Source organism: Bufo bufo, chromosome 4, assembly GCF_905171765.1.
Source record: "Bufo bufo chromosome 4, aBufBuf1.1, whole genome shotgun sequence".
Classification (NCBI taxonomy): Eukaryota; Metazoa; Chordata; class Amphibia; order Anura; family Bufonidae; genus Bufo; species Bufo bufo.
In genome coordinates this window covers 327464842-327489606 of record NC_053392.1, presented here as the reverse complement: position 1 = coordinate 327489606, position 24765 = coordinate 327464842, and the positions used below count along the sequence as shown (strand labels likewise).

Here is a 24765-nt window from a genome sequence, read left to right as displayed (position 1 = left end):
ACAGCTGGCGGCCGGATTCGGCGGCGGAAGCAGTGGATGCGTTTCTCCAGGATTGGTCCAACTCGCTTCTCTACGCCTTCCCTTCCCTGATCCCCAGGGTACTCCTTCAGGTCAGACGCCAATCGGCCGAGCTGGTCCTACTGACCCCATTCTGGAGATCTTAGGTATGGTTTCCCCAGCTCCTGGAGTTGACGGTGGATATCCCCAGGTTGTTGCAAGCTCTTCCGGATCTCGTCTTGGGGCCCCACGGTCAGTCTCACCTCCTTCTGGTGGAGGGCTCCTTGCCCCTTCTGGCGTGGAGGATTTCGGGGTCCCTGGGATTTCCAGGGACTTCCGATCTCGACTAGACAATTAGTGGCCAATGCTTGGGCCCCTGGCACTAGACGCTCATATCGGTCCACCTGGAAGGCATGGGCTAGCTGGTGCATGGGACGGGACCGGGATCCTGTATCAGCCCCTGTTCCAAACGTCCTTCGATTCTTGACGTCATTGTTCGAGGAGGGTCGGGCTTATCGTACCATTAACGTGTACAGATCGGCCATTTCCTCAGCGCACCAGGGTTTTGATGGCTGCCCAGCTGGGCAACACCCTTTAGTGTGCCGTCTGCTTAAGGGGGCTCACCTGTCTCGCCCTCCCAGTCCTAGGTATTCATCCACCTGTGATGTCTCCTGTGTTCTGTCACTTTTTTCTTCCTGGCCTTCCAACACGGATCTCTCCCTGTGCCAACTCTCGGCCAAGTTGGTTTCCCTCTTGTGTTTGGTATCCTGCAAACGGGTTTATGATGTGCAAGCCTTGGATTTTACCGCTAGGTCGTTTACTCCGGACGGGGTGACCTTTCACATTTCTAGACATACTAAGACGTCATCACGCTTGGTTTCTTATCCGGCGTTTCCGGCGAGACCAGCTTTGTGCCGGTTGCCTGCCTTCGTGAATACGAGTCCAGAACGGCGGTTCACCGCTCTCCCGCCTGTTCCAATCTTTTCCTCTCGTATTGCTCCCCCTTTGCTTCGGTGTCTAGTACCATCTTGGCACGTTGGGTCAAATGGATCCTTTCACTTGCGGGTGTGGACACTTCCGTTTTTACGGCTCATTCCACGCGTAGTGCTTCCGCCACCTCCATGATGGCTTCAGGGGCACGGTTGCAGGACATCTTAAGGACGGCTGATTGGTCGCGTGAGTCTACCTTTCGGGATTTTTACTTTCGCCCGTCGCCTCATGTTTTCTCTACGGTGGTCATGCAGCTTTGAACTTGCAATAGGAAGCCTCCGTGTCTGTGATAAAATTGTAGGATTTTACTAGTTCTACGATGTAAAGTCATGATTTTAGTAAGACACAGAGGCGAGTATTGACCCATCCTTTGGTTTCTCCCACCCTTGATTCCTTCTTGGGTATGGTAAGTACGTAATCTCAGGTGAAATGTTTGATTGCATTTTATGATGTTGCATATGTTCCAGCTGTGTATCAGATTATCCCACTTTGGTAGGACGGTGTTGATCCACTACGTTTTCCTTTCCTTCCTTTAGGTTGATGCCTTCAGGATCCATTTTTCCGGAGTTTCCTTCGTTTCATCGCCATGCGGTTAGTTCTACGTTGGCAAGTCACACCAGAATCGTTCAGTTTCCAATTCGTATGGTTCAAGTTCCAGTGGGATGTTTGGAGTTCCACGGTTTCCAGATCTTGGTTCGCCTGTTCGCATAAAGTGGTTACCAAGATAGAGGAGGACTGTTAGGTGGAGCTGGTTCTTATACTAGCTGGGTCAAGGAGGAGTGGCCTGTTACCTTGGTGACTGGTGTTTTTTTTCTCTTCCTGTGTCTGTTGCTGCTATAATTTAAGTAAAGAAAGAGAAAGCAATACTCGCCACCGTGTCTTACTAAAATCATGACTTTACGCCGTAGAACTAGTAAAATCCTACAATTATAGAAGAGGTGTATATGTAATTAACGAATATGTGAGTGTATTCATCAAAGGGTATTCAAAGGTAAACCAATCTAATATACACTCACCTAAAGAATTATTAGGAACACCATACTAATACGGTTTTGGACCCCCTTTTGCCTTCAGAATTGCCTTAATTTTACGTGGCATTGATTCAACAAGGTGCTGATAGCATTCTTTAGAAATGTTGGCCCATATTGATAGGATAGCATCTTGCAGTTGATGGAGATTTGAGGGATGCACATCCAGGGCACGAAGCTCCCGTTCCACCACATCCCAAAGATGCTCTATTGGGTTGAGATCTGGTGACTGTGGGGGCCATTTTAGTACAGTGAACTCATTGTCATGTTCAAGAAACCAATTTGAAATGATTCAAGCTTTGTGACATGGTGCATTATCCTGCTGGAAGTAGCCATCAGAGGATGGATACATGTTCTCATTCTGTTTACGCAAAATTTGGACTCTACCATTTGAATGTCTCAACAGAAATCGAGACTCATCAGACCAGGCAACATTTTTCCCGTCTTCAACAGTCCAATTTTGGTGAGCTTGTGCAAATTGCAGCCTCTTTTTCCTATTTGTAGTGGAGATGAGTGGTACCCGGTGGGGTCTTCTGCTGTTGTAGCCCATCCGCCTCAAGGTTGTGCGTGTTGTGGCTTCACAAATGCTTTGCTGCATACCTCGGTTGTAACGAGTGGTTATTTCAGTCAACGTTGCTCTTCTATCAGCTTGAATCAGTCGGCCCATTCTCCACAAGGCATTTTTGCCCACAGGACTGACGCATACTGGATGTTTTTCCCTTTTCACACCATTCTTTGTAAACCCTAGAAATGGTTGTGCGTGAAAATCCCAGTAACTGAGCAGATTGTGAAATACTCAGACCGGCCCATCTGGCACCAACAACCATGCCACGCTCAAAATTGCTTAAATCACCTTTCTTTCTTATTCTGACATTCAGTTTGGCGCTCAGGAGATTGTCTTGACCAGGACCACACCCCTAAATGCATTGAAGCAACTGCCATGTGATTGGTTGACTAGATAATTGCATTAATGAGAAATAAAACAGGTGTTCCTAATAATTCTTTAGGTGAGTCTATAAAGCTGAGTGTATGTGTGTATGTATGTCTGCTAAAGGAATCCGTACCGTCGCATTTACAATCACAAAATTTGGCACACAAGTACATCACGTGTCTGGGAAGGTTTTCGATCGGGTCTCAGGTCTCTAGGACGTACCGTTCCTGGGATATTAAAAAAAAATGCATTAGCCAATAGAAGTCTGGTCATCCAATAGAAGCTCGCAGGCCCTTAGTCTCCACATAAACACAGTTTTACACCAGGTTTCCATAACAACCCAGTCATTTTTCTCCACTGCTGTCGGTCAGCTTTAAAGGGGCAGGGTGCTGTAGATGACACTGTTAAGAGAGCTGAGAGCTGTGAAGGTCACAGTTAAGGGGGCAGGTAGGGTGGCCATTCAGGTCACCCTCAAAAGACAAACTTAAAAACCCCGCCCCCAGGTCCCGCTAAGCCACGGCCCTGACCTGGTTAGGCCACGTCCCCATTCTGTAGCCGACGGGTTTGAAAAAATAAAGTTAAAAATCTACTTCCGTCAGCTGTATATACTATCTCCCTGTAGCCCACGCTCAGGTTTATTGTGGAAATCATTGTTAATGAGACGGGTACTGTGGAGGTCACTAATAAAGGGGCAGCTGCTGTGGAGGTCACTGTTAAAGGGGTGGGTACTATAGCAGTCACTATTATAGTGGATGCTGTTGATATCTTTTAACGACACACACAAACATTAAATGAAATAGATTAAATATACCCGTGCAAATCCGGGTCCTTCTGCTAGTTCTGAAATAAAGAGAAGTTTGTGAATTATGAATTGAAATCCTTTGCAAATTAAGGGGAATCTTTCACCAGGAAATTCACTGCTACCTTTAAACTACAGGGAGTGCAGAAATATTAGGCAAGTTGTATTTTTGAGGATTAATTTTATTATTGAACAACAACCATGTTCTCAATGAACCCAAAAAACTCATTAATATCAAAGCTGAATATTTTTGGAAGTAGTTTTTAGTTTGTTTTTAGTTTTAGCTATTTTAGGGGGATATCTGTGTGTGCAGGTGACTATTACTGTGCATAATTATTAGGCAACTTAACAAAAAACAAATATATACCCATTTCAATTATTTATTTTTACCAGTGAAACCAATATAACATCTCAACATTCACAAATATACATTTCTGACATTCAAAAACAAAACAAAAACAAATCAGTGACCAATATAGCCACCTTTCTTTGCAAGGACACTCAAAAGCCTGCCATCCATGGATTCTGTCAGTGTTTTGATCTGTTCACCATCAACATTGCGTGCAGCAGCAACCACAGCCTCCCAGACACTGTTCAGAGAGGTGTACTGTTTTCCCGCCTTGTAAATCTCACATTTGATGATGGACCACAGGTTCTCAATGGGGTTCAGATCAGGTGAACAAGGAGGCCATGTCATTAGATTTTCTTCTTTTATACCCTTTCTTGCCAGCCACGCTGTGGAGTACTTGGACACGTGTGATGGAGCATTGTCCTGCATGAAAATCATGTTTTTCTTGAAGGATGCAGACTTCTTCCTGTACCACTGCTTGAAGAAGATGTCTTCCAGAAACTGGCAGTAGGACTGGGAGTTGAGCTTGACTCCATCCTCAACCCGAAAAGGCCCCACAAGCTCATCTTTGATGATACCAGCCCAAACCAGTACTCCACCTCCACCTTGCTGGCGTCTGAGTCGGACTGGAGCTCTCTGCCCTTTACCAATCCAGCCACGGGCCCATCCATCTGGCCCATCAAGACTCACTCTCATTTCATCAGTCCATAAAACCTTAGAAAAATCAGTCTTGAGATATTTCTTGGCCCAGTCTTGACGTTTCAGCTTGTGTGTCTTGTTCAGTGGTGGTCGTCTTTCAGCCTTTCTTACCTTGGCCATGTCTCTGAGTATTGCACACCTTGTGCTTTTGGGCACTCCAGTGATGTTGCAGCTCTGAAATATGGCCAAACTGGTGGCAAGTGGCATCTTGGCAGCTGCACGCTTGACTTTTCTCAGTTCATGGGCAGTTATTTTGCGCCTTGGTTTTTCCACACGCTTCTTGCGACCCTGTTGACTATTTTGAATGAAACGCTTGATTGTTCGATGATCACGCTTCAGAAGCTTTGCAATTTTAAGAGTGCTGCATCCCTCTGCAAGATATCTCACTATTTTTGACTTTTCTGAGCCTGTCAAGTCCTTCTTTTGACCCATTTTGCCAAAGGAAAGGAAGTTGCCTAATAATTATGCACACCTAATATAGGGTGTTGATGTCATTAGACCACACCCCTTCTCATTACAGAGATGCACATCACCTAATATGCTTAATTGGTAGTAGGCTTTCGAGCCTATACAGCTTGGAGTAGGACAACATGCATAAAGAGGATGATGTGGTCAAAATACTCATTTGCCTAATAATTCTGCACACAGTGTATATATAAATAAGCAGATAACTGAACTAAGAGCCACTTTGTGCATGCTTGCTCCTCCTTTTTCCTTTGTCAGTCCCTTTCCATTACTTTTGATTGCCAGGACCAGGTTTTTGCTCAGTCATCTTGTCTTGCTACCCCCTTCTCCTTTATTTTTCCCTGCATAGAAAATAATCCCTTACACACAGACTCGGTGAATCCATTATCAAATAGCAATATACAATGCCTTCCCCAGTTTGCTTCTCCACTGTCTAGACATAGACATAGCTGAATTTACTATAATATCAACAAATACTATTTAATATAGGATAGTAAATGCTATCAAGGACACAACAGATAAAGTTATGAAGTCAACATTCACTGTTATCACTTAAAGACCATATTAAAAAGGTATTATGATTAAAACACAATGCAAAATCACATGCATGTACATCATTTGTGTTCAATGGGTACATTAACAGTCTACCAAGCTGCTACCACTCTATAAACGATGAGTACCAGCTCTATAATACTGATCATTTAACACGCTTACAATTGTTAGAAAAAGGTGGCTTTTATGTTCTTTTAGATAAACAAACAAAAAAAAACCATATGTTCACTTTTTAACTGTACATATTAGTCCCCTTAGGTGACTTGTACATGCGATATTATGATTACTTGTCCAATAGACTGCAATAGAATACTATGATAAGAACCTTCACAAGGCCCCAGGCTGTCATATCAACCAATTAGAGCCCCAGGTTTTTGCCTTAACGACTCTGATAACAGGATAGAGGAATCCTTCCTTTAATACTGTGGGGTTGGGGGGGTGCACTGCACCACCAATGACTTTAATACTGCGGTGGGGGGGAGGGCACACTGCGCCACCAATATTTTTAATACTGTGGGGAGGGTGCACTGTGGCCACAATCCCTCCTCTCCTCCGCCCATCTCTCCCCTCATTGGCAGAAGCAGCAGCACAGGGGGGAGGGAGGGACTGCTTCCTTCTCCCCTGTGCTGCTGAGGGAACCTGGAGCACTCTGAGAGCAGCTCACTCCATGTTCTCTGATACTAAGCTGCGCATCCTTGGACATAGCAGAAACCACCTGCTCTCACGCCAAAAAGGTAGCAGGCCTTTACCCAGGCCCAAACCCCCAGGTCCCAACACAGAGACTGACAGACCTTCACTGTCAGAGAGGAGTATATTCCTACCACCTGACAGTGTTGCCTGTGTTTTATAGCCCAAACCAAGAACCGTCCTGGAAAGTGGGGAGAAGCCACCCACCCTGCGCTTTGGCTGCTCCCAGTAAGAGCCGGACCGGATTGGCTTTACAGCCATACTAAATAGCAAAACCATATCAGCCAGCACTAGCTGCCGCTGACACATGAAATTACCAGCTCTTACCTCACCGAGGCCAGGAATCTCGGTGACACATACCTTCCACCAATGACGGAACCCTTGCGCCTTCCTACAATATATATATATATATATATATATGCTAGTTTATTCTCTTACATGTTATGCTGTGTAAAATATATATATAAGTATAATGGATGTCGGGCTATAAACATGATGTCAAGGCTGCCGTATTCCTGCTGTTTTAAAAGCAGAGATCTGTTGGGTAGCATCTGTGATCAGAGACAACTGAGTGGCCACATGCCATCTAGTAGTCATTTGGAGGGAGGGGGCTCCCTCTGTTGACTAGATAGCCAAGACACCCACTGCAACCATTTTGTTGCTATGACAGCCTTGGTCCATCTAATAGCTCTCAGGCTTGCCATAGTAAAGTTCCATTTAAGCACTGCCTCAGGCAGGGCATAATAGAAACATTGTGATCGCACCATAGATCGACAGTTATGAGCAGTATTGAGCAAATGAAAGTATCTGAACTGGACTTCGATCCAAATTTCAGGAAAAATTTGATTCACCACAAAGCCAAATTTCCTCATGCTTCTTGGTAATAAATACATTTTTCCTAAACAGTGAATGAAAGTAAAAAAAATAAAATAATTATACTTACCTCATCCACTTGATGTCACCGTACGGATCAGGTGGTGATATCATCACACTCTCCACAGGTCCTTTGAGAGATTTTCTTCAATCAAGACAGGATGAGGTGAGTATAATTTTTTAATCCCTGATTAACCCCTGAACAGCTGAATATGAGTCACAGGTGAGGTGTTAAATGATGAGGGTGGCAAAATCGCTGTTTCCTGTCATTGTGCTTGCTACATACAATGGAAAGTGATTTATTATTAAGCAATTCATAACAAATCAAATTTATTGTCAAAAGCGAAGCTGCCAAATAGAATTTTTTTAAAATGTGCTCATCTTTAGTTATGAGCGATCTAATCATCACATATTCAAGTTCCCTAGGCAACTAAAAATAAAATAAAAAAAGGTCAAAATAAAATAAAAAAATATATAAAAAACAAAATAATGAACATTTCAAATCTTCCTCTTTCCTAAGGAAAAAAATGCTGCTCCTGTATGGTGAACACCTTAAAAAAAATGTAATGCCTAATTTGACTTTTTTATTGATTCACCTCCCAAGCAAAATAAAGTAAAAATAAAGTGATCAAGAATTCATGTATACCCCAAATTGGTATCAGTAAAATCTAAAGATAGTTTTGCAGAGTCATCACAAAGCTCCATAGATAAAAATATAAAAAATTATTAAAAGTCATAATATGGCCAGGAAAATAATATTTTTCAGAGTTTTATTTTTTAATATTACCAAAACATAGCAAAAACTAAAAATGTTTCATAATTATAGTCATACTGACCCACAGAAAAAAGTAATGTCATTTTTATTGCCCAGTGAAAGCTGTAAATGCAAAACCCATAAATCATTGGCTAAATTGTGTTTTTTATTTCTATTTCCACCGAATGAATACCTTTTTCCATATTCCCAATACATTCAATGGAATATAAAATGGTGCCATTAGAGAGTGCAATTTTTTCTTCAATCATGACAGGAGTGGACGGCCTTTCCAAGATCAAGTGGTTTAGGTGAGTATAATTTTTTTAAACCCCTGATTAACCCATGAGCTGCCGAATATGAGTCACAGATGCCGTGATCAGCATTGAACCTGGCATCTGAGGGGTTGAATGATGGGTAAAAGGGTTATCACTCTTGAAAGGCAGGGAGTAAAAAAAAAAACTGAAAAAAAAATCTAAATTGTTTATGGCACTAAGGGGTTAAAGGGGTTAGACATTTAAGAAGAAATAATGCACAATGAGACTTCAATACATTATGCTATACTGAGAGGAAGTTTAATAATTTGTCAACAATGTCACATTAGCTTTATACTACTACTTTTTGAAATATACATAAAAATGTAAAATTACTGCATTTAGTCAATATAAGTCTATACAGGCTATAGCTAGTAGAGAGGGGTCGTTGATCCAGGGAGTTATTCTGATTCCCTGAATGGAGTCGGGAAGGATTTTTTTCCCCCTTAAAGGGTTTCTGTCACCCCGCAAAACTCATATTTTTTTTTTGGATAGTTAGATTCCTCATAGTGCGATATAGGAGAATATAATGCTCTTACTTACTTTCATGCGGCCGATTCTTTATAAAACGAACTTTTATAATATGTAAATGAGGGCTCTACCAGCAAGTAGGGCGTCTACTTGCTGGTAGCTGCTGCAGAAATCCGCCCCCTCGCCGTGTTGATTGACAGGGCCAGCCGTCATCTCCTCCTCCGGCTGGCCCTGTCAGTAATTCAAAAATCGCGCGCCTCGCGTCATTCGGCGCAGGCGCTCTGAGATGAGGAGGCTCGTCTCCTCAGCACTCCCTCAGTGCGCCTGATGACGTCTTCTCTTTCGGTGATGTCATCGGCGCAGGCGCACTGAGGGAGTGCTGAGGATACGAGCCTCCTCATCTCAGAGCGCCTGCGCCGAATGACGCGAGGCGCGCGATTTTTGAATTACTGACAGGGCCGGCCGGAGGAGGAGATCACGGCTGGCCCTGTCAATCAACGCGGCGAGGGGGCGGATTTCTGCAGCAGCTACCAGCAAGTAGACGCCCTACTTGCTGGTAGAGCCCTCATTTACATATTATAAAAGTTCGTTTTATAAAGAATCGGCCGCATGAAAGTAAGTAAGAGCATTATATTCTCCTATATCGCACTATGAGGAATCTAACTATCCAAAAAAAAAAAAATGAGTTTTGCGGGGTGACAGAAACCCTTTAAGTGGGGAAAATTGGCTTCTACCTCACAGTTTGTTTGTTTTTTTGCTATCCTCTGGATCAACTCGCTGGATAACAGGCCGAACTGGATGGACAAATGTCTTTTTTTAGCCTTATATACCATGTTAATATGTTAAGTCTTATATTCAAAGACAAAATGGATAAAAAGTCAGTTTTATGAGAAAAGGGTGATATATTTTGCTACCAGTACATTTGCAATGTAACTGGTTCCAGGCTAACTTTAAAATTGGGCTGTTTGTAGGGTTTGCTAGTCTGCTGTCTGTACAAGGTCGTACAACAGGCATCATAAAATCCAACATCCCCAGCAAGCAAGGGTAAACTTGCTGGTGAGACAAAAGATGATGCTCAGTTAACAGTAGAAATATAGAATGACAAAGATAGTTTGAAGTCACAAAGTTTCCTTGGAAGTGATACGGAAAAGAATGCAAGTAGCACGGCAATTGCTAAAGTAGTTGTGGTTGCCTTTGTATGGGACACAATAAAATAGGCAATGTTAGCTGTGTGGCTTACATAAATACAAGGGATTAGGCAAAAGGTGTAGCCCATCAATGTAGTTAAAAATGTGTTTTTCAATACAGAGAATTATGATTGATAACATTGAATACATTGAAAAGAGCCTGCAAACTGCGCCCTGTAAAGTGTGGGGAAGTGGATTCAGAGATAGAGGAAAACAATGACAATAGTAATGATCAGTGATGAGCGGCAGGGGAAATATTCTAATTCAAGATATTTCGGAAAAATTTGGGCGAATATTCATCATATATTCGTGAATTTGAGAATCCGTGATCTCCAGTCATTATTTTCTTGATTGCAAAAATCGGCAATCGGAAAGTTCGTAATAAAAATTCACGATAAAAATTAGCGATACGATAATTTGCAATCAAGACTACTCCTAAAGTAGACGATACTGCAGCCTTCTCATTGGCACCCAAGCAAGAAGCAGTGAGGGATCATGGGTACTGATGAAAGAAAATCTAGAATATTCGCGATTACGAAGATATAGCACTATATTTTAGATATTCGCAAATTCTCGAAGTGCCAATATTCGCAATAAAAATTTGTGATTAGAATATTCAAGATCAACACTAATAATGATCAGTATTCAGCACAACAAAAAATGGGACATAACAAAGAGTATTTGACAACTCTGAAGTCAGAGGTGATATCACTTGAACTTCTAGCTCTCAGGATGCCTAAGCAATTGTGGTTAAAAGAGCAAGGCAATAGCAAATGCCATTACTATAGTAATTTTCCAGCTCACCAAATGATATGGATATGGGTTTTTGCAGATTGTGAAAATGCTAAATGAGGCACAAAGTCTTGTTTCGCATGACTCTTCATCACTATCATCATCATCATCATCATGCCCTTGCATAGGAGGAAGATTGTGTAGTAATTGATCCTCTAGCTACTCCATAGATGCTATTTGAATAGATTTTGAATATGCAGTAAATACTCCACAGTGTACGTAACTTGTCTCTGCAGGTCACTTGCACTGCCCTCATACTGTGCAGTTAATAGACATAACAAACTAAGTGATCATACAGGGGTTAGAGAGGTTAAAAAAAAATTATCTAGAGGCCATCCACCGGATAATCCTCTGATTTTTTAAGACATGATACAACTTATATCCCTAGATAATAGCAACTTACTGAGAGGATCAATCAACCCCATCTCCAGTTAATTATATATGTTAACAAATTCACACCACAATCACATATTGTATTATTATTATTATTATTATTATTATTATTATTATTATTATTATTATTATTATTATTACATGCTAGTCAGATTACAACTCTCAAATAGTCTATGTATACATTTTGTTAGCATGTATAGCCTCCGGTCTGTTGGTAATAATTAGTATTGATCGAGCACCAAAGTGCTCGGGTGCTCGAGTAGAACATTTTGGGATGCCCGGGTGCTCTACAGAGCACCAGATCACAATGAAAGTCAGTGGAAGAACCCAAGCATTAAACCAGACACCCCCCTGCTCTGAAGAGGGATGGGTGTCTGGTTCATAGGAAAAGGTCAGAAATTGATAGAAACACCACTGAAATTGTTCAGGAACAGCATGGTGTGGATGTCTGGATGCATCTTGGACTCCCAGGTCGCTGCTGGGAACAATGTTGTCCGAGTAGTATGCCACTTTTACAGGCTGACAATGATACGCACAAAAACGAAGATAAAATAGATTTTAGAGGAAAAATTGTTAGGAAAAATTATTTCCTGTATATTGTATATAAAGTGCAAGTGCTGCCAAAAATTTCAAGGAAGAGGCACTCAGATACAACCTGTATATCACATAAAGGAGGGTCTCATTCACATTGTGGTACAATTGTTGAGGTAGTGGGACTCCTACACTCATAAAGCCTATGCACTAAGTGAAAGGACTGCCAAAAGTTACAAGGAATCGGCATTCCAATACACCCTTTATTATTGACGGCCTGCTGGTGACCCTCAAAAACATTAGGAGCAAGGGCCTGCTGGTGACCCTCTAAAACATTTTATCGGTGAGGGCCTGCTGCTGATCTGACCCTCTAAAACATTAGGGGTGAGGGTCTGCTGCTGAGCTGACCCTCTAAAACATTATGGGCGAGGGCCTGCTGGTGACCCTTTAAACCATTAGAGGTGAGGATCTGCTGCTAAGCTGACCCTCTAAAACATTATGGGTGAGTGCCTGATGGTGATCTGACCATCTAAAACATTAGGGGTGAGGATCTGCTGCTGAGCTGACCCTCTAAAACATTAGGAGCGTGGGCAGCCTAATAAGTGCATTCAATACACCATAAAAGCCACATTTAAAGTGCCTTTATGTTCAGCCGCTTTCCTCTGGTTGAGTCGAGAAGTCAGGGGCAATCCAGGCCTTGTTCATTTTGATAAGAGTCAACCAGTCAGCATTTTCAGTTGACAGGCGGATGCGCTTATCAGTTATTATGCCCCCAGTAGCACTAAATACCCTCTCTGACAAAACACTGGTGAAAGGGCAGGCCAGCACCTCCAAGGCGTAGAGCGACAGTTCATGCCACGTGTCCAGCTTCCACTCTAGGATCCGATTATGCTCCTCCCTCCCTGCTGCCAGCGTCTCTCTGCTCTGCTATCTGACTGAGCTGTTTCACACGGATCAGCTCAGTCAGGTGAATCGACTCCTCCGGTTCAGTGAAAAAGAACGATTCGTTCATGAACCGGACATCACTAGTGCGGGCGGCCGGGCGCAGCAGCGAATCAGCAGGGGGGCAAGCAATGACCTGGGGGGCAATTGCCCCTCCTTGCCCCCCTGTAGCGACGCCACTGGTGCTACCCTCTGTAGTGGAGGCAACTGTCTCCTGCTCCTCCTCATCATTATCCAATTCAAGCTGAGAAGGTGAACTGAGGCTGGTCTGGCTATCACCCTGTGTACTGTCTTCCCCCATTTCCACCTCTTTCACATGCAAAGCGTCCGCCTTCATTGTGAGCAGCAAGCATTTCAGTAGACACATAAGTGGGGTGGTTACACTGATAATAGCGTCATCACTGCTCACCATTTGTGTTGATTCCTCAAAGTTGAGTAAAACCTCACAGAGGTCAGACATCCATGCCCACTCGTTGCTTGTGAAGAGTGGAAGCTGAATGGAAAGGCGACGACCATGTTGCAGCTGGTATTCCACTACTGCCCTTTGCTGCTCACAATGCCTGGCCAACATGTGGAACGTGGAGTTCCAGCGCATGCTCACGTCGCATAACAGTTAGTGAGCTGGCAATTTCAAGTGCTGCTGTAGCCTTGCCAGACCGGCGGCAGCTATAGAGGACTTTCGGAAATGGGCACACATGCGGCTCACCTTCACTAGTAGCCCAGGCAAATTGGGGTAGGTTTTGAGAAACCGCTGAACCTATAAGTTGAACATGTGGGCTAGGCATGGTATGTGTGTGGGCTTGCCGAGCTCCAATGCCGACACCAAGTTATGGCCATTATCAGACACAACCATGCCTCAATGAGAACATTTCCAGAGCCAGCAATTTGGAAAGGTGCACATTTAGTGCTATGGCCTGTGGGTGGGTGGCTGGGTATTTGTGCTTGCAGCATTTTGGTGTCCGCCTGGCCGTGTGGAGCCCTGCGGATCCGTCCTGACTTGTAGTGGGCTCGGTGGGGACGGATCCATTTGACGTTGACTCAATATGGTGTGGTTGTGGGCGGATCCGTCCCCTGTTGACTTTCGGTGTGGGGTCGGGACTGATTCGTCTGACTAACAATTGGACTTAAACTTTTTTACATAGAATGCGGACGGATCCGTCGGATGCGGATGGTAGACGGATCCGCACCTAACACAGGTGTGAAAGTGGCCTAAGATATGTTCATTATGCGTATGTATGCATCACCTGTGATACTGGATCTCCTTCCCTGGACCGCTGAATGGTTCCCATTCTAGGCTCCAGGTGCGGGCACTTTGCTGATTAGAGGGGGTTGGACCTTGTGCTACATAAAAAGGAATGGTTTTAATATGTGTGTTATGTCTTGATGAAGGAGCTGGATTCTGTAGCCCGAAACATGTTACTACACCCTTTTCCTGTGATTTTGGTGGATTTTATATGATGAGCCAATAAAGAACTATTTTTTACTCCACAAGAAGCTGGATTCTCTCTTAAATTCTATTGGATTTTCTATTAGGCCCAGTTCTGGCCTTTTTTACGTGCTTCGTGGATTAAAGTCAGAGGTGAGAGCTGCAGCCATTTCTATCATTGTTTTGGATGCCTCAATGAGAACATTTCCAGAGCCAGTAATTTGGAAAGGTGCACATTTAGTGCTATGGCCTGTGGGTGGGTGGCTGGGTATTTGTGCTTTCTTTCAAAGGCCTAGGGTATGGACATATGTACGCTGTGCTGGAACACAGAAGTGGATGTGCTAGCTGATGGTGCTTACGAAGGTCCAGGTGCAGGGCCGGAGGCATCGAGGCCTGCGTCTTGGACAGGGCATTGGCAAGCACGTAACACAGGGGAATAGGAAGTCCACCTATTAGGGTGCTTTGATGCCATGTGGTGGATCATGCTGGTGGTGGTGAGGTTGCTAGTGTTCACACATCTGCTCATTTTGGTACGGCACAGGATGCAAATGACAATTCTTTTATCGTCCGCACATTCCTCAAAAAAGTGCCAGACTGTAAAACACCTACCCCTTGGCAAGGGAGATAGCCACAAGGCGCTGCTCCGGGGAACAGTTGCGTGCATGTTTGGTGTGGCCCGCTTATCCCTTTTGCCACCCCACTGCCTCTTCCAGCCTGTTGCAGTGCTGCTGATCCCTCCCCCTCTGTGTTGCTGTCCTCGCTCGGCTTGCCACCTTCCCAGGTTGGATCAGTGATTTCATCGACCACCACCTCATCTTCCACTGCCTTACTCTTGGTCATCCTCCTGACTTGCTGACCTAACAACAAACCTCTCTTATTGATAACTGTGTCTCATCCTCATCATCAACCTCTTAAAACACAAATTGCCATTGACTTATTTGTAACTGTGTCTCATCATCATCATCATCCACCTCATCATCCACCTCGTGAAACACTAATTGCCATTCCCCACTGTCATCTTCTTGTAACTGTGGATGCTCAAGAGTTTGGGAATCAGTGCACAAGATCTCCTCATGTCCATCTTCAAAAGGGCTTGGCAAGAGGGCCAAATCAAGGAATGGCAATGAAAAGAGCTCCTCAGAATAGAGTGTGGGATCATTTGTTTGGCAAGACTCTCCATGGTGGGAGGAAGGAGGATCAGAGTGAGGATTCTGTTGACCAGACTCTTGGTTATCTGGTCGCACTGGTCTGACTTCGAGAGTGGTGTCCTGCGCCACCCTGCAAACTGGGACATAAAGCTAGATATTGTGGATAAGTGTATTTCTTGTGCTCTAGCAGCAGGCACAGTTTCGCCGCACCCAGGGCCACAGCCTCTTCGTGAACCATCAGTAGCATGGCTACTTCCCCTTCCCTAACTTCTCGACTTGAGCGAGTATATGTACTTGTAAGTATGTCACACGTACAGTAGCGCAGGTTTTGTAAGTGTATGTGCAAATAAATTACACTAAATCTCAGAGATGTTTAGGATGCTCAATGTTATACAGGAGATGTAGCGCAGGTAATGTTGCTGTCACCACCGGCTAAGAAAAAATTACACTGAATGTCACAGATATTTAGGATGCGCAAACGTTATACAGGAGATGTAGCGCAGGCAATGTCGCTGTCACCAGCGGCTAAGAAAAAATTACACTGAATGTCACAGATATTTAGGATGCGCAAACGTTATACAGGAGATGTAGCGCAGGCAATGTCGCTGTCACCAGCGGCTAAGAAAAAATGACACTGAATGTCACAGATATTTAGGATACGCAAACGTTAAACAAGAGATCCAGCCCAGGTAATGTTGCTGCCACCAGCGGCTAAGAAAGAATTTCACTGAATGTCATATATTTTGGATGCGCAAATGTTATATAGGAGATGTAGTACAGGTAATGTCGCTGTCACCAGCGCGAAAAAATTACACTGAATATCACAGGTATTTAGTGCGTGCAAACGTTACACAGGAGATGTAGCGCAGGTAATGTCGCTGTCACCAGCGGCTAAGAAAAAATGACACTGAATGTCAGAGATAATTAGGATGCACAATCGTTATAAAGGAGATGTAGCGCAGGTAATGTCGCTGTCACCAGCGGCTAATACAAAATTACACTGAATGTCACAGATATTTAGGATGCGCAAACGTTATACAGGAGATGTAGCGCAGGTAATGTCGCTGTCACCTGTGGCTAAGAAAAAATTACACTGAATGTCAGAGATAATTAGGATGCACAATCGTTATAATGGAGATGTAGCGCAGGTAATTAGTGATGGACGAACATCTCCCTGGACGATTTGCGAACGCGATCAAATATTCGCGAACCACAAGTTTGCGGCGGGTCCCATTTATTTTAATGGCAGGCGAACCTGAAAAACCTTCAGCTCATATTTGCAGCCAAGAAATAATTACTAGAAGTGCACAAATAGTCCCACAACATGGACAGTGACATACCAGATGTATTATTCAAATTTGCGATCTCCATTTATAATTTTTTTCAATGTGAAATATCGGCAATATAATTTTCACGTACGCGAAATGCCCAAATGCACTATAAAGAAAGTATATTGGTATATAACACCCCGCTTCAATCATTTTTTTTGATGCGCGACTGGTATATCACACCACTAGAAATTATTTGTTCCAATAACGTTTGTCCCTCTATATACCTGCAGTCTCGCAGCAGAACCGCACACAACTGCCGCACAATACAAATGCACTATAATATACTTTCTAACATAGAAAGTATATTATAACATTGTACAAGGAAGGCAATCCATTAGAATATACATAAAGATAAAACGTAACCTTTAATAATTTTACTATGAGGCTCCATTCACACGTCTGTAAGTGTTTTGGGGATCCGCAAAACACAGACACCGACAATGTGCATTCCGCAATTTGCGGACCGCACATCGCCGGCACTATAATAGAAAATGCCTAATCTTGTCTGCAATTGCGGACAAGAATAGGACATGTTCTATTTTTTTGCGGAAACGGAAGCACAGATGTGGAAGTGCGCATCCGCAAATGCGGATGCGGATCCGCAAATGCGGATGCGGACAGCACATTCCGGCCCTATTGAACATGAATGGGTCTGCACCTATTCCGCAAAATTGCGTAACGGATGCGGACCCATTTTGCGGACGTGTGAATGGAAAAGATATCCCTCAAAATGAAAATAAATTAAATTATTAAAGTTAAAGGGTTTCTGCACTTTGTTTTAACTGATGATCTACCCTTTGGATAGATCATAAGCATCTGATCAGCGGGCGTCCGACACCCAGGACCCCCGCCGATCATCGGTTTGAGAAGGCAGCGGCGCTCCAGCAGCGGCGCGGCCTTCTCACTGTTTACAGCTGGCTCAGTGACGTCACAACAAGTATCAACTAGCGTGGGCGGGGCTAAGCTCCATTCAAGTGAACAGAGCTTAGCCAGTTGATACTAGTCATGACGTCACTGGGCCAGCGGTAAACAGCAAGAAGGCCGCGCCGCTGCTGAAGCGCCGCTGCCTTCTCAAACAGCTGATCGGCGGGGGTCCTGGGTGTCGGACCCTGCCGATCAGATGCTGATGATCTATCCAGAGGATAGATCATCAGTTAAAAGAAAGTTCAAAACCCCTTTAGGCAAAAAGCATAGATGTGGTAGGCAATAAATCAGAAACCATATGTCCTACCACAATCCGGGGGATTCCAGTGCACATCCATGAATCCCGGAGGGAAAGCAAAAAACATCTATCCCTGGGCTAGATGATGATGTGGTATTGAAGGACAGGGTGGGCAAAGAACTGTCCCTGATATTGCCCTACAGGGGGGTGCTATTCTGGCCCTGATAGCCTAAATACAGACCACCCGCCCTGATAAGAGCGACCCCGTCCGGAACCTTACCCTATATAAAAATGGCCCTAGTAAGCCCCTAGCCCCTAGGTCCCTGACTTCCAGGTAATCACTATATAGATCTATGTGTTTTTGACTCATTATAAAAGCTTATTATAAGTATATCGCACCACTCTGTGTATCACACATATAGATAGCACACCTATACTAGTCCTTAAAATGACCTTTTTTGATCCTATTAGCTAGCGTATTGTGTCCCTAACAGCCTGTCCCTGCTCCACACAGCAACCTCTCCCTACACTGACAAAACACTGAATGTTAAATGGCGGCCAGATCAGGTTTATTTATAAGGTAGGGGTATGTCCATGTGCTGAAATGTCTCAATTGGCTGTTCTGTACCACCTGATGGATGTGTCATGGGTCAAAGTTCTTCACAATGTAAAAGAATATGGCAGGCGCAAATTTCTCCATATGTTCGCATGTTCGGCGAATCGTGAACACGCAATGTTCGCCGCGAAACAACCGCAGGGCAAACCGCAAGGCCATCTCTACAGGTAATGTCGCTGTCACCAGCGGCTAAGAAAAAATTACACTGAATATCACAGATATTTAGGATGCGCAAACGTTATATAGGAGATGTAGCGCAGGTAATATCGCTGTCACAAGCGCAAAAAAATTTCACTGAATGTTACAAATATTTAGGGTGTACAAATGTTATAAAGGAGGTGTAGCGCAGGTAATGTCGCTGTCACCAGCGGCTAAGAAAAAATGACACTGAATGTCATAGATATTTAGGATGCGCAAACGTAATACAGCAGATGTAGCGCAGGAAATGTTGCTGTCCCCAGCAGCTAAAAAAAATTTGACTGAATGTCTCAGATATTTAGGATGTGTAAATGTTTTATAGGAGATATAGCGCAGGTAATGCGCTGTCACAAGCGGAGAAAAAATTACACTGAATGTCACAGATATTTGGGATGCGCAAATGTAACACAACAGATGTAGCAAAGTTTGTGTCACTGTCAGTAGCGGCCAAACAATTACACGCAATATAGGGCAGGTTGTGTTAATAATATATATTGCAGCCAAATAAAACAATAGTACTTAAAAGGACTTTTGGGACTCGAACACCTTTCAACACTAAAACCTGCCTAAAAAAAAATAAAAAAAAAATATTCCTGTCCCTACACTATCTGTCCCTTCTGCTGCAGCTCTCCCTGACTAAGGCCTCTTTCACACGGCCGTTTTTTTTTCCCGTTTTGCGGGCCGTTTTTTGCGGTCCGTATACGGTCCGTATACGGAGCCATTCATTTCAATGGTTCCGCAAGAAAAACGGAATGTGTTCCGTATGCATTCCGTTTACGTATTTCCGTTTTTCCGTTCCGTTTAAAGATGGAACATGTCCTATATTTGGCCGCAAATCACGTTCCGTTGCTCCATTAAAGTCTATGGGTCCACAAAAAAACGGAATGCATACGGAAATGCATCCGTATGTCTTCCGTATCCGTTCCGTTTTTTGCGGAACCATCTATTTAAAATGTTATGCCCAGCCCAATTTTGTCTATGAAATTACTGTATACTGTATTTTCCATACGGAAAAACGGAACGGAAAAACGGAACGGAAACGGAAACACAACGGAAACAAAAAACGGAACAACGGATCCGTTTAAAACGGACCGCAAAACACTGAAAAAGCCATACTGTCGTGTGAAAGAGGCCTACGGAAGACATACGGATGCATTTCCGTATGCATTCCGTTTTTTTGCGGACCCATAGACTTTAATGGAGCAACGGAATGTGATTTGCGGCCAAATATAGGACATGTTCTATCTTTAAACGGAAAAACGGAAATACGGAATGCATACGGAACACATTCCGTTTTTTTTGCGGAACCATTGAAATGAATGGTTCCGTATACGGACCGTATACGGACCGCAAAAAACGGCCCGCAAGACGGGGAAAAAAAACGGCCGTGTGAAAGAGGCCTAAGACTGAGCCGAACCAGATGATGTGTTTTGGCCAGCCAATCACTGTTTCTCACTGCATTACAGTGAGTGCCAGTACGTCCCCGCACGTTTATTGACCGCAAAGCATGCTGGCCCAAAATTAGCAATAATTCATTGCATGGAAGCTACATCATCTCACTTAGCATAAAGATGCAGTGTAATCTGCATTAAATTGCTATGGTAAATTGCATGGATTTTAAGTTTTTGTCAGTTTTAAAATCCAAGAAAACCCCTGTAATGTACCAATTTTACGACTGGCTTGTCAATATACAATGGCAGCTGGATTGTCAGAAATAATAAATGTTTATTTTATGCACTGTGATTAGAGATGAGCAAAGCTTAGAAAACTTTGATTTGACTGCTTCGCTGAATTTACAAAGAAATTTGCTTTGTGGCGAATTACTTCGTCATGAATCGCATTTCTTTGTGAGTAGCGGATGCAATGATGGGGAACGATGATTACGCCGCCTCCCGGCATTGAACCCCTTGGATGTCGCGTTCATTGCTGATTGTGATTGAAGATTAAAAATTAGGGCTTTCAGAAGTTAATCAGTGACACAATGATGTCATATGTCGCCATGCACAAGATTTTGCATGGGATCATCAATCAAGACTGTTGCAGCGGCCTTCACGCTAAAATGATGAGTTGAATATGATTTTTTTTACCGCCATTTCAGGGACAATTGATTAATTACCATGAAGCATGAGAAAATTAGTTTTCACAGCAAATTAAATTTTTCATAAAATTCGGATCAAAGTCCACTTCAGATACTTTGATTTGCTCAACACTAAGGCCCCTTTCACACGGGTGAGTTTTCTGCGCGGGTGCAATGCGTGAGGTGAAAGCATTGCACTCGCACTGGATCCGGACCCATTCATTTCTATGGGGCTGTGCACATGAGCGGTGATTTTCACGCATCACTTGTGCGTTGCGTGAAAATCACAGCATGCTCTAATTTGCACGTTTTTCACGCAATGCAGGCCCCATAGAAGTGAATGTGGCTGCGGGAAAATCGCAAGCATCCGCAAGCAAGTGCGGATGCGGTGCGATTTTCACGCACGGTTGCTAGGAGATGATCGGGATGGGGTCCCGATCATTATTATTTTCCCTTATAACATGGTTATAAGGGAAAATAATAGCATTATTAATATAGAATGCATAGTACAATAGGGATGGAGGGGTTAAAAAAAATAATTTAACTCAGCTTAATCCACTAGTTCACGCAGCCCCGGCTTCTCTTCTGCCTTCATCTGTGAGGAAAAGGGCCTGTGGTGAAGTCACTGCACTCATCACATGGTCCGTCACATGATCCATCACCATGGTGATGGACCATGTGATGAGCGCAGTGACATCATCAAAGGTCCTATTCCTACTGCACAGCAAAGATGAAGACAGAAGAGAAGCCGGGCTGCGCGAACAAGTTGATTAAGGTGAGTTATATTATTTTTTATTTTTTTAACCCCTCCAGCCCTATTGTACTATGCATTCTGTATTAAGAATGCAATTATTTTCCCTTATAACCATGTTATAAGGGAAAATAATACAATCTACCCAACACCTAACCCAAAGCCGAACTTCTGTGAAAAAGTCCGGGTTCGGGTTTGGGTACCAAACATGACGATTTTTCTCACGCTCGTGCAAAACGCATTACAATGTTTTGCACTCGCGCAGAAAAATCGTTCATTTTCCAGCGACGCACCCGCATCTTATCAGGCCCAAAACCATGACGCCCGTGTGAAAGAGGCCTAACTGTAATAGTTCATTACTATGAATTGTGGCAAATAATTTCAGCTCCACTTCATTGACAAACCCAGTTTTAGAAGTTAAAATTTTTTTATCTCATACAATTCAATTCCAATATATTGAAACTATGAAAATTATATCTTGCCATATTTAACACTGGGATTTCAAAAACGAATTTTAAATGGGTGACAGACAAATATATGTGGCATATATTTTGTCTCATTTATTCTTAAGTAGTATACAAAAAAAATATGTTGTGGATTTTTACAAAGGATTTTTCACACACACAGAAAAGAAGCAATATTTATTTGATATCATTTAAAACATTTATTATTTCAACTAGGAAATTAATTAAATAATGCTATACTTATCTTAGTGAAATAACAATGTCATATTCACACAATAAAATAATTACAACATACCTTAAAAAATGTCATGGTAGCACCATCTTGGACAGCTCCATATTCAATTTTAGTCTGCTTTGCTAAATCATCTGCTGAATCAATGGGGGACTCCATGCGTTCCACTGTGAGAAAGGCAGCTAAGTTGGCAGTATATGAAGAAATGATGATAAGTGTAAAAAACCACCATATTCCTCCTACTATTCTTGTAGAAAGAGCTTTGGGCATAAGTTCAGAACCTGGTGGAAATTAATGGATATATTGTAAAGCTGTTTTTTAATAAATAAAGTAAAATACAGCAATATATGTGAAAATGTCCATTTAACAAATTCATTATAAATTCATACATACAATGCAAATATGCGTTGATTCAAAAATGTGAAACGTATGAAACTGTCTACTCTACAATAATTGCTTTTGTTGCTTGTAGTAGCCAACCTCAGTGCAGCTTTCATTTCTTATGGTGCTCTCGAGAACAGAAAGCTGCGCCCTGACTGAATGCTATAGACAATAAAGACATTTTAAATTTAAACACTTTCATAAATCCGCATCACTATGCTCAGTGTCTATTATATAAGGTATACATGCATATAATTTTTTTAGCAACTTGGTGATACCCTTACAAACAACCTGCTTCCCCTAAAATTTGCAAACAACAGTGGAAGACACAGCATCCAAAAAGGACCACTTTGGCATCTAGGATTGCCTAAGCAACCAAACCACTGCCTTACAGAGTATCTCCCACCATCACTTGAAAGTCTTAGTTATACATAGGTGTAGAGCATCACTTTTAAAAAAAAGCACGCTGTCATGGGATAGCTTGACATTTCAAGTAGTCACTGGAGTTACCCCTATGATTAAAGGGGTTCTCTGAGAATTTAGAAAATAAAAATACTTAAATATTACTTTATTATAAATATATTAAGACATAATGATAGAGAACTTAGATTCTAGGCCCTATTGGGGACAGCTTGATGTAATGTCTGTAAAGCGCTACAGAATATAGTAGCACGATATAAGTGCATAACAGAAATTTTTGTAAAATTCCCAAATACCTTTCACTAGTTATAATGCCTCATTTTGTCTAGGGAGAAATCATGAGGAGAAATAAAATGGCTGCTGTCCTATTAGTACACACAAAATCTGTCCAGCTCACACAGTAGGACAAGTTACTTCACAACACTGAATAAAAGAGCTGCCTCATCCTCCTCTCTGCTATACTTGTCAGGGACTATGATCCTGAATATAGGTGATAAGAACTTTAGCTGAATCTCTGTAGGACTGGAGTTCATGAGGAGACATGAAGTACCGGGAGGATAGACAGGACAGACTGTGGTAATGTGGAGCTCTGCTAAAGGAGTCTGCATACAAGCTCTGCTGCTTATCACTCACTCCATTTCTATAGAGATTCAGCTGAAGATCATATTAAACTGTATTTAGGATTAAAGAGGAGGATGAGGCAGCTCTTTAGCTCAGTGTCTTGAAGTAGCATCCTCCTGTGTGATTAGGACAGGTGTTGTTGTTTACTAATAGGATGGCGGCCATTTTATTTCCCCTGATGATTGTTCCCTAGACAAAACTGTTCATTATTACTAATGAAAGGTATTTGGGAATGTATTTATAATAAAGTAATATTTAAGTATTTTCATTTTCTTAATACCCAGAGAACCCCTTTAATAAGTCACATTCTTATGACCCTATCCAGGACACATAGATCCTGAATATGATGGTAATAAATCTTAACTTGTCTATGCATAAGTCACACACACAACGTGACTATTACTATCTCTTCAGTGGAGAGCAATAGTTTTGCATAATTTGCATATTATAGTATGTATTATAAAATACTTTAATAACTATAATATAATTCAACATATTTGCTTGCAAGCTATTGGTTTCTATGAAAAACTGTTGGATCTAAGAACAAAAGCAAACATCTAAATATTAGCTTTCAAAATGCGACAAGTAAAATCTGCAAGGAAGGACCAAGGTTTTCATTATTTGTTTGCAATGATAGAATAGATAGTGGCAGTGTTCTTGATGATTATTGCATCTATTATTATACAGTCCAATCTATAGGCAGCCTGTTATAGAGCAAGATGAACTGAGCAGATTGATATATTGATTTGTGAGAAAAGACTAAAGGCGGCCATACACATTAGATAGAAGTTGTTTGATGGTTGAACATTAGTTGAACAAACATCTGGTAAACCTTCATTTCACAGACATGGCAATACACATTTTAGTCCATATTGGCCATTACAGTTATTTATACTGGCTATACATGTTCATTGAAACTGGGTGATGGACAAAAGATTTATAGCCTGACTATCAGACAAAAATATTAAACATGGCCGACTTATTTTCAAATAATAATGGTTTGTCATTGGTCGGCTAAAATGATCATTCATTGCTACATTTCAACTAACATTTTCTGTATTGAAATTTCCTGTTTTGATCAACTTTATACTAATGTGTATTACCACCTAAAGTCTGCATTCAAACAACAGCAAAAAAAATGGCTGTGACGGATCCAACACGGATGTCATCCATTTTTTTTATGGATC

General features: G+C 42.4%; 1 protein-coding gene across 1 annotated transcript in view; it reads right to left on the bottom strand.

The window, feature by feature from the left end:
* GRIK2 (glutamate ionotropic receptor kainate type subunit 2) overlaps positions 1 to 24765 on the bottom strand; it is a 1085136-nt gene that overhangs the window by 231034 nt on the left and 829337 nt on the right. Inside the window, exon 13 of the mRNA XM_040428804.1 lies at positions 22220 to 22437. Coding sequence (XP_040284738.1) covers positions 22220 to 22437 — 218 coding nt within the window. The remainder of the gene's footprint in view (positions 1 to 22219; positions 22438 to 24765) is intronic.